We start from the raw sequence: 11,529 nt of genomic DNA, 5'->3' as shown, positions 1-11,529 counted from the left end.
TTAGTTTTGGCTGAAGCCTATTTGCTAGCTAAGTAATGCATGCTGTTTAATTAAGCGATGTACCTCTTCTTTTTCTGAAAGGAGCACACAGTTTATAGGAAATATCATATTGCTCTCACCAGGTCGTAACAAAGTCATGACATCTTTCTTCAGATTTGGATCCTTTCCTTCATTCACTTCCATTCTTAAAACCTCATGCAGTTTCTGTGTGAATACTGCTGGGTGTACTTAAACCTGGACAACCAATATTCTCTTGGTTTGCTTTGTGTGGGGTCTTGAAATGCTTGGATATCTATGTTGCGGGATAGCATTGTAAACCTGAGGGCATTGTTGTTATTAACAGTTGCAGATTATGTCAATAAAAAATGTTTAACTTTAAATTTAAAAAAGCACAATAGTGCCAAGCATCCCCCAAGCGCATTCCTCTTCTATTCCTCTACCCCCCATCCTGAGAAGAGAAATTGATTGCGGTGGAGAGGCTGCCCTTCCCAGTCCCCTAATATACATTATTATAGTGGAAGCAGACCCCTTCCCTCTCTCCACCCTGACAGCTTGGGGAACAATCAGAAACAATATTAAAAGCCGCTACAGCTCTCTGCTGAAGCTATTCCGGCTTTTGATACTAATTTATTCATAATATTGATGTATTCATACTGACGTTGGCAGGAGAAGGACAAAACATCTCCTGCTGGCTTATGCTAGCACTTTTGGAGGTCAGGGTTGGGGTCGGGTGAGAGGTTTAGGGTTGAGATGGGGGTAGAATTGAATTGAGCTCAGCCGCTACAGTAATGTATACATTAAGGGGATCAGGAGGGAATGGAGGATGCTGTGCTTGCTCAGCTGCCTGTATATTTGTTTGTTCTTGGGGGGAGGCAGTTTTTTGGATAAATTTAGGAGTTTTCTGACCAGTTAGCTGAAGATCTTTACCCGGCTAACTCTGTTTCTCAGTGTAAATGTAAATCACAGCTCAGAGTGTCCAGTCCTGCCCCAGTTTTATCTGGATATGTTTTAGCTGTGTAATAACTTACATATTGATCTCAAAGAGATGTTATGAACAGGGAAGGAAGAAGGGGTATTTCCTTATTCAAATACGCATGACTCAGATTGGCTTAGAGAAGACACAAAATAACACTGCATTCATATAAATGTAAATCACAGCTCAGAGTGTCCAGTCCTGCCCCAGTTTTATCTGGATATGTTTTAGCTGTGTAATGACTTACACATTGATCTCAAAGAGATGTTATGAACAGGGAAGGAAGAAGGGGTATTTCCTTATTCCTTATTCAGTGGGAACACTGAGAGGACAGGATCACCTTGCTGGTGGCTGAAAGGAATCAGTAGGTTTTTGCTTGGGACATTGTCTTTTTTTAAAAGTATTGGGGCAAAGTTAACTATTTGGGAATATTATTTAGTGTGTTTGTGCCTTTAATAGTCAGAAAGGCAGTGAATAAACAAGTTAGACCATTTGTATTTTTAGTCAGTCAATAAGGTAGCATTAGGTAGTGTGTTATTTTTAAAAGTCTGCTGAGTGTTCTCCAGACTTTTAAAGAACTGAGTGTTTGTATTTAATACTAACTGAGTACTTGTATTGAAAAAAAAAACCAACCACAAACCCCCCCCCCAAAAAAGTAGCCAGAAGCTAGAAATAAGCTAGGAGCAGTGTATACCTAAGTAAAAAAGTTGAATAGTTCAGCTCAGTTACTCACCTTGGAAAGGTGTTGAGGTAGTGTGATTGGGTTTGAATAGGGACCAACATTTGTTAATCAAGAGAGCAGTGAGTCACTCAGGCTGACTAACTAAAGTTAGACTGTTTGTATCTCCCAACCCTCGCCCACCCACCCCTAGCTCATCCCTTAATTTATAGGCAGCTGCCACTTTCACAAAAAAACCAACAAAAAAAAACATCAACAAAAACTTTATTGAGAATTCTATCAGACCCCGGTAGGCAACTACCAGACACATAGTGAATTCATTAATACATTTAAAGGACGTTAGACACATTCCTACTCCCATAGCAACCTAAAACTTAACTAGGAACTGATCAAAAATGAGATGAAGGCAGCAGTCCAGCAGCAAGAGGGGGGCTTCCCAGTCTTTTGCATTGAGTGTCACATGTATGATTTTTTACCCACCGGTGAGAAGTTGTACATGTGCATGCGATGCAAAGAGCTCCTGGCTCTCAGAGAATGAGTCCGATCTCTGGAGGCTAGAGTAGCAGACCTGGAGGAGCTGAGGCAGACAGAGAGGTATATAGATGAGACCTTCAGGGACATAGTAGTCGAGTCCCAACTTCAGACTGGCAGCCCTGGTGCTGCTTTGGAGGAAGAAGGTCTCATGATGGGAGAGCACCAACCAGGTGCAGCAGGAAAGGATCTTGCAGCAAGGACCTGCTCTCCAGGTGATGCATTGTCCTTTCGCACTGAGGATATCTCCCCAAGGCCTACTGCCCAGGAGGGAAGGGTTAGGTCAGCCATCATAGTTGGTGATTCGATTATTAGGAATGTAGATAGCTGGGTGGCTGGTGGGCGTGAGGATCACCTGGTAACATGCCTACCTGGTGCGAAGGTGGTGGACCTCACGCGTCACCTAGATAGGGTTTTAGACAGTGCTGGGGAGGAGCCGGCTGTCGTGGTACATGTGGGCACCAACCACATAGGAAAATGTGGGAGGGAGGTTCTGGAAGCCAAATTTAGGCTCTTAGGTAGAAAGCTTAAATCCAGACCCTCCAGGGTAGCATTCTCTGAAATGCTCCCTGTTCCACGCGCAGGTCACCAGAGGCAGATAGAGCTCCAGAGTCTCAATGTGTGGATGAGACGATGGTACAAGGAAGAGGGATTCAGTTTTGTTAGGAACTGGGGAACCTTTTGGGGAAGGGGGAGTCTCTTCCGAAGGGATGGGGTCCACCTTAACCAGGGTGGAACCAGACTGCTGGCACTAACCTTTAAAAAGGAGATAGAGCAGCTTTTAAACTAGAACAAAGGGGAAAGCCGACAGTCGTTCAGCAGCGCATGGTTCGGAGAGAGGTATCTTTAAAGGATACTAATGATGCATTAGAATTAGGGCATCCCGACAGTGAGGTTCCAATAATTAGAAAAGTAGTCCAAGTGCCTGTAACTAAAAACTCACCTGAGCTAAAAAATTCTAACTTATCCCTATCAATTTAAAAGCAGAATGAAAATACAAACAAAAAACAAACTTTGAAATGTTTGTATGCTAATGCCAGAAGTCTAAGAAGTAAGATGGGAGAATTAGAATGTATAGCAGTGAATGATGACATAGACTTAATTGGCATCTCAGAGACATGGTGGAAAGAGGATAATCAATGGGACAGTGCTATACCGGGGTACAAATTATATCGCAATGACAGAGAGGAGCACTCGGGAGGAGGTGTGGTGCTTTATGTCCGGGATGGCATAGAGTCCAACAGGATAAACATCCTGCATGAGACTAAATACAAAATTGAATCTTTATGGGTAGAAATCCCTTGTGTGTTGGGGAAGACTATAGTGATAGGGGTATACTACCGTCCACCTGGTCAAGATGGTGAGACGGACAGTGAAATGCTAAGAGAAATTAGGGAAGCTAACCAAATTGGTAGTGCAGTAATAATGGGAGACTTCAATTACCGTAAACAAAAAAGGGGAACTGAACTTTAATTCAAAATATTACCTATAGTGATGGTGTCAGCAAGCCAGACATTGTGATTCAATCCCGAATCCAACCGGACCTCTAATCATTCACCATCACTTGAACAACTATTTTATTATTTTTGTATGAAACTATTTTTCATATATTTTTTTCTTTTTCTTTAAAAAATTAGTCAAAAAGACTTATGTAATTCACTCCATAAATGACGTGAAGGCAAGAAGTAGCTGGCATTCTCTCAGAGTGTTGTATATAAAAACGCGTTTTTGTATACAACACTCTGCTACACAGACTTGGTCAATATGATGAAAATGTGATAGGAAACCTGCATCACCGAGGAGAAAGAATTGTGGGTGGGGGACTCCACTTGAACGCAGTCTGGGGTTTTGTAAATGGTTTTGTAAAGTTTTGAGTGCTGTGATTAGCAAATTTCTATAGGAATTTTTCTATAGGACAGTCACTAGATAGCACTGTGAAAGGTGAAATTCCACTATATATATGAACTTAGAAAAATGTGGAATGTGTGCATCTGCTTTAGGGGGGAGATTCTCTAGTGGGACTACATAATCCTGAGTTAGAAGTTTGCTGGGAAGGGTTGAGAAGATTGCAGGAGTCTACAAGGAAAGTGAGATGCCCGGGGTGCCTCTCTCCAGAGAGCGGCTGTGCAGGAAAGGGCTGAGGTCATAGTTGTGTTTTCTCCACTTGGGGAAAAAGATTGATCTGCCCTAGGTCCACAAGATGATGGAGTGAGGTGAGCCAGACCTGTGGAACCCTGGGCAATGCCTTCAGAAGACTTCCTAAATTGATCTGGGAGGTTACAGTGAGACACAAAGGGGGTATGAAGAATTTATCTTATACTGGATAGATATTTTACAACATGAAGCAAATGTGAAAGTGATATTTTGTGAAGGGGTAGAAGAAGTTGGGTCTTCCATATTGTTTTGAAAATAATAGGCTGTTAATTCTAAAGTTGGAGAATAAGTTGTTAATGGAAGTTGATATTGCTACAGCCTGGCTGTTTGATCTGGTGAACTCTTGATTAATCAGTGCTTTTTAAAACTCTTTTGTAAACTCTGACTGCTGGTGACCTAAGAAAATAAAAGTTATTCATTTCATTATATCTTTGGAGTGTGCTCCTATTTATATCTACATGTATGAGTTTCCCACGGACACATCTGGGTGAGCAGTCAGAGGATTCGTAAAGCAGAGACCTATAAGTTTTGGATTCTCTATCCAGTTCAGGAATTTTGCCCTTGTCTCTATGCCTAGATCCATTACACAATCTGCTTGACCCATTTGTCATTGAATTCTACAAAGAGACTGGTGCTACGTTTCCAAATAGGCACCATTTTATAGCACTAACAGGGGGGCTACACAGAATACAAGCAGGAAGTGAAAGAGGAGGCATTCCTACACTAAATTGCAGAAAATTCCCTAAAAGTGTTGTGTTCACAAAAACAGGAAACAGAGCCAGAACACATGGCAAGCACTATTTGCTGTGCTTTGTAAATCATATGTCATAAAATAAATACACCTCAGTAAGGTGCATTCATTTTTCTTGTTAAATTGTCTTGCTTATCTTGCATATAAACCTCAGAAGCTGTTTTGGATATAGTGCATTATGTTTAGCTGCTTTTAGTACATTTTCTCAATATCGACTATTCAAAACTTTGTTAAATTGAAAATGATCCCAGAGTCTGCAGGATTCACTTTTATAGAGGTGGTCATATGTAATCTAGTGATAAAATATTTTGTGGAAATTTTACTGACCATAAAAATGCAATCTATTCACCTCTAATATGTGGCAAGTCCCAACTTCCACTGCTATCAGAATTTAATACTTGGGGCCTTGCACGCTTCTACACATTAAAGTCAGAAAACCATCTCTACATTTCAACAAATAAATGGTGATTTTTGCTGATTTTTCTACTTAAAAATCTAAGAAATGACATTGTTTGTCTTTAATGTTTTCACCATTAGATGATTTTTAGTGTTTCTGTCAGGTTTCAGCAGAATGATATAGCATTTAGGAAAGAATATGCAGCCAAGCAATCCAGCACTGGAACATAGAATGGCAAATATTTCCACGGCCACCATGTACTTCCCACGTGTGCTCAGGTATGCCGGGATGAAGGACAGCCAGACACTAACAAACACAAGCAGACTAAACGTGATCAGTTTAGCTTCATTGAAGCTTCCAGGGAGATTCCTTGCTAGGAAGGCTACTATAAAGCTCACAATGGCTAGCAGACCCATGTACCCCAGCATGCAATAGAAGAAAAGGTTCTGTCCTTCATTACATCCAAAGATTATCTTCTCATTATTAGACTCTGTGCTTAATTCAGGGAATGGGGGAGAACACAGTAACCAAACAGCACATATAATAACTTGAATCAATGAACAAGAAAAGATAATGCAATTTGGTATCGTGGATCCCAGCCACTTCCTAACTGGACTGTTTGGCCTGTTCCCCTTAAAAGCAATGATGACAATTACAGTTTTGGCCAGAACAGAAGAGACACTGATGGAAAAAATAATTCCAAAGAAAGTCTGTCGGAGCATGCAGGTAATCTTCATGGGACGGCCAATGAATATTAAAGAGCAGAGAAAGCAGAGTGTAAGAGCCAGGAGGAGAAGGTAACTCAGTTCACGGTTGTTGGCTTTGACTATGGGAGTGTCTCTGTACTTGAGGAAAATGCACAGAACTGAAGAGGTGAGCAAGAAGAAGAAGGTTGTAATGATTGTCAATGCTAGACCCAGTGGCTCCTCATAGGAGAGGAATTCAATCACTTTTGGAATGCACCGATCATGTTTCTCATTGGACCATTGATCATCAGGACACTTCAGGCACTGAACCACATCTAAAAGAAAAAACATGTTTACTACATCATTTAAAAGCAGTGAAAACAATATATATTAGAGATGTGAATCGTGTCCTCGATCGTCTTAACGATCGATTTCAGCTGGGAGGGGGAGGGAATCGTATTGTTGCCGTTTGGGGGGGTAAAATATCGTGAAAAATCTTGAAAAACGAAAAAACGTAAAATCGCAAAACCGGCACATTAAAACCCTCTAAAACCCACCCCCGACCCTTTAAATTAAATCCCCCACCCAAATGACTTAAATAACCTGCGGGTCCAGTGGCGGTCCGGAACGGCAGCGGTCCGGAACGGGCTCCTGCTACTGAATCTTGTTGTCTTCAGCCGCCATTTTTCGGCGCCATTTTGGAAAATGGCGCCGAAAAATGGCGGCGGCCATAGACGAACACGATTGGACGGCAGGAGGTCCTTCCGGACCCCCGCTGGACTTTTGGCAAGTCTTGTGGGGGTCAGGAGGCCCCCCCCAAGCTGGCCAAAAGTTCCTGGAGGTCCAGCGGGGGTCAGGGAGCGATTTCCCGCCGCGAATCGTTTTCGTACAGAAAATGGCGCCAGCCATACGCGTATGGCCGGCGCCATTTTCCGTACGGAAAATGGCGCCGGCAGGAGATAGACTGCAGGAGGTCGTTCAGCGAGGGTTCCGGCGCCTCGCTGAACGACCTCCTGCAGTCGATCTCCTGCCGGCGCCATTTTCCGTACGAAAACGATTCGCGGCGGGAAATCGCTCCCTGACCCCGCTGGACCTCCAGGAACTTTTGGCCAGCTTGGGGGGGGGCCTCCTGACCCCCACAAGACTTGCCAAAAGTCCAGCGGGGGTCCGGAAGGACCTCCTGCCGTCCAATCGTGTTCGTCTATGGCCGCCACCATTTTTCGGCGCCATTTTGGAAAATGGCGCCGGCTGAAGACAACAAGATTCAGTAGCAGGAGCCCGTTCCGGACCGCTGCCGTTCCGGACCGCCGCTGGACCCGCAGGTTATTTAAGTCATTGGGGGGGGGGTTCGGGAGGGTGGGGGATGGGTTTTAGGGGGTTTTAGTGTGCCGGCTCACGATTCTAACGATTTATAACGATAAATCGTTAGAATCTCTATTGTATTGTGTTCCATAACGGTTTAAGACGATATTAAAATTATCGGACGATAATTTTAATCGTCCTAAAACGATTCACATCCCTAATATATATATCTTACAAGAACATAAGAAATGCCATGCCAAGGTCCATCAAGCCTAGTAGCCTGTCGCTCACAGTGGCCAATCCAGATTACATATACCTAGCAGATTCCCAATTATCGATCTATTTTTTGTATCTGATTCCCAGTGATAAGTGCTGGATTTTCCAAATTTACCTGGCTAATAACTTTCTATGGATTTGCCTTCAGGAACTTGTCCAACCCTTTCTCGAACCCCATTATGTTAGTAAACTTGACCACATCCTCTGGCAACAGATTCCAAAGTTTATTTGTATATTGAATTAAAAAAAATATTTCCTATGATTTGTTTCAAATCTACTAGTTACTACTTTCATGGAGTGTTCCCTAGTTGTACTGTTATCTGAAAGGATAAATAATGATTCCCAACTTACCCATTCTACTCCACTCATGATTTTATAAATCTCAATCATATTCCCCTTCAGTCATCTCCAATATAAAGAGCCCTAGTCTTTAGCATGGAATCATCGCCATTTCCATTTAGATATTTATTTATTTAAAAGTATTTATATACCATTTTTCAAAACAAAGTTAATTGTCAAAACGGTTTACAGAGGTAAAAATTAAAATTAAAATTAAAATAAATAAATTAAAATACATAAACTGGTATATACCTAGTAGGTAACAGTATTAACAAAAATCTACTAGTAATGGAGCTGGGCCGTAGGTCACTTTATAATCATGGGAAGGAGGAGGGGGGGGGAGGATTTGAGATGGAAAGAAAGTATAAGTATAAGCCTTCAGGAGTGGGGGGGATGCTAGGGAGGGGATAAGGTAGTTGAGTAATGTTGACTGGTGAAGGTTGAATGGTTTAGAGGAATGTTGAATGCTATTTGAAATAAATATGTTTTTAACGATTTTTTGAATTGTTGAGAATTGGATAGTAAATGAAGAGGATTATGTATAGAATTCCAGAGGGAGGGTCCTGCTACCGAGAAGGCCCTTCTTCTGGTGATATCTAGTCTGGCCTGTCGCGGTGAAGGAATATCTAATAGATTTTGAGTTAATGATCTTAAATGTCGAGCGGGTTTGTAAATGCGAAGTACAGAGCAAAGCCATGTGGAGGATGAATTATGTATTAAACCGTGGATGATAGTGAGAACTTTGTATTTTATTCTGTATTTTATAGGTAGCCAATGAATAGATTGAAGAATGGGAGTAATGTGTTTTCGAACGGGAGTACCTGATAAAATGCGAGCTGCTTGTTGTTTCAATACTTGGTTGATTTCATAAACTCTAGTTTAGATCAACTTTATCCACAACCATCTCTTGGGAGGATTCAAGTATAGTTGTTATATCTGGTAGCAATTGATCTTGAATATTCTCTTGATTTGCTTCAGCGGAATAAAGGTAATAGGCCTTGGTAATAACAGGTTTTATCTCCTCTGGTATCTTTAGTGTTTGAGATAGATACAGCTTAAACAAATCTATTGGGGAAATATTTCTAAATGTAGGAAAATTTATAAACCTTAAATTGTGTGCTCTCATGCTGTTTTTAATCTTCTCCAATCTTTTATTTACCTCACCATCATTCTGAATAATAGCAATTTCCACTTTTTCAATGGCTACTATCTGGCCTTCCATTTTCTCAATCTTATTATTCTGGAGGGTTATTTCTTTAGCGTTTAATTTTACCTGGCTTTTAACTTCAAGCACTTCCTTTGTAAATCCCATTATTGCCCTATCAAGCGACTGAAGAGCTGTCCATATTGTTGAAAGATTATTTCTGTAGTTGGAAGCAATATTTTTTCTGATTTTGGAAGTTCTTGTTCTCCTTCTCCTCCTCCTCTGTGACGCCAGCGCCATTTCCAATGCCCAGGAAATCCAGTGTTCCTGCGAAGTCCAACCCCTCTCCTCCATTACTCCCTTTGGGTTTTGCCTTCATTTGTTGCTCCAAGTTGATCTGTCCTTGAGTTGTTAACCCTCGACCAACCACTCCTGCCTCACCTCAGATTTCTTCCGGTGGGCCAGCAGTCTCCTGCAGCCTCGGTCCATCATCTCGGCCTGCGGCACTGGCCTCATAGGTGAGCCGGGGCTAAGTGATATCTCGGTCAGAAGGGAAGACTCACACTCCTCAGTCATCCCTTCAGCGACCCAATCACCCGGCATTGGCGGTGGTACTGCTGGGAAGAAGCTTCCTATCCTGGATTGTGTAGTTTCCAATGGGATGGAGGAACCTTCCCCATTCCGAACCCTGGCTTTTCTTTTTGTGTGCAGCATACAGGCAATTGTAAAGTTGGAAAAAGTCGTGAGCTTCACACCAGTGTGACTGTTCAGGTCTCCATCTTAGAAAGCTCTCCCCAGACTAGAAATTTTTTAAATAAGAACATAAGAAATTGCCATGCTGGGTCAGATCAAGGGTCCATCAAACCCAGCAACCTGTTTCCAACAGAGGCCAAACCAGGCTAGAAGAACCTGGCAAGTACCTAAACACTAAGAAGATCCTATGCTACTGATCCCAGTAATAGCAGAGGCCATTCCCTAAGTCAACTTGATTAATAGCAGTTAATGGACTTCTCCAAGAACTTATCCAAACCTTTTTTAAACCCAGCTACACTAACTGCACTAACCACATTCTCTGGAAACAAATTCCAGAGCTTAATTGTATGTTGAGTGAAAAATAATTTTATACAATTAGTCTTCAATGTGCTACTTGCTAACTTCATGGAGTGCCCCCTTAGTCCTTCTATTATCCAAAAGTGTAAATAACCGATTCACATTTACTTGTTGAAGACCTCTCATGATTTTAAAGACCTCTATCATATCCCCTCTCAGCAGTCTCTTCTCCAAGCTGAACAGCCCTAACTTCTTTAGCCTTTCCTCATAGGGGATCTGTTCCATCCCCTTTATCATTTTGGTTGCCCTTCTCTGTACCTTCTCCAGTGCAACTATATCTTTTTTGAGATGTGGTGACTAGAACTGTACACAGTACTCAAGGTATGATCTCACCATGGAGCGATACAGAGGCATTATAACATTTATTCACCATTCCCTTCCTAATAATGTCTTACATTCTGTTTGCTTTTGTGATGGCTGCAGCACAATGAACTCACAATTTCAATGTATTATCCACTATGATGCCTAGTTCTTTTTCCTGGATGGTAGCTCCTAATATGGAACCTAACATCGTGTAACTACAGCAAGGGTTATTTTTCCCTATATGCAACACCTTGCACTTTTCCACATTAAATTTCATCTGCCATTTGGATGCCCCATCTTCCAGTCTCGCAAAGTACTCTTGCAATGTAACACAATCCACTTGTGATTTAACTACTCTGAATAATTTTGTATCATCTGCAAATTTGATAACCTCACTCATCGTATTCCTATCCAGATCATTTATAAATATATTGAAAAGCACCAGTCCAAGTACAGATCCCTGAGGCACTCCACTGTTTACCCTTTTCCATTGAGAAATTTGACCATTTAATCCTGCTCTCTGTTTCCTGTCTTTTAACCAGTTTGTAATCCAGAAAAGGACATCGCCTCCTATCCCATGACTTTTTAGTTTTCTTAGAAGCCTCTCATGAGGGACTTTGTCAAATGCCTTCTAAAAATCCAAATACACTACATCTACCAGTTCACCTTTATCCACATGTTTAACCCCTTCAAACAAATGAAGTAGATTTGTGAGGCAAGACTTCCCTTAGGTAAATCCCTTTTGACTATGTTCCATTAAACCATGTCTTTCTATATGCTCTGTGATTTTGACCTTTAAAGAATAGTTTCCACTATTTTCCCGGCCCTGAATTATGCTCACTGATCTATAGTTTCCCAAGTTACCCCTGGAGCCCTTTTTAAAT

At 41.7% G+C, this 11,529-nt stretch overlaps 1 protein-coding gene across 1 annotated transcript in view; it reads right to left on the bottom strand.

Annotated features, from left to right (window-relative positions):
- Positions 1–5,583: 5,583 nt before the first annotated feature.
- LOC115082063 (vomeronasal type-2 receptor 26-like) overlaps positions 5,584–11,529 on the bottom strand; it is a 69,058-nt gene continuing 63,112 nt past the window's right edge. The window contains exon 8 of the mRNA XM_029586325.1: positions 5,584–6,506. Within this exon, the coding sequence (XP_029442185.1) occupies positions 5,584–6,506 (923 nt within the window). The remainder of the gene's footprint in view (positions 6,507–11,529) is intronic.

Source organism: Rhinatrema bivittatum, unplaced genomic scaffold (assembly GCF_901001135.1).
Source record: "Rhinatrema bivittatum unplaced genomic scaffold, aRhiBiv1.1, whole genome shotgun sequence".
Classification (NCBI taxonomy): Eukaryota; Metazoa; Chordata; class Amphibia; order Gymnophiona; family Rhinatrematidae; genus Rhinatrema; species Rhinatrema bivittatum.
Note: the sequence above shows the minus strand (reverse complement) of the source record. Positions and strands in the feature narration are given on the sequence as shown.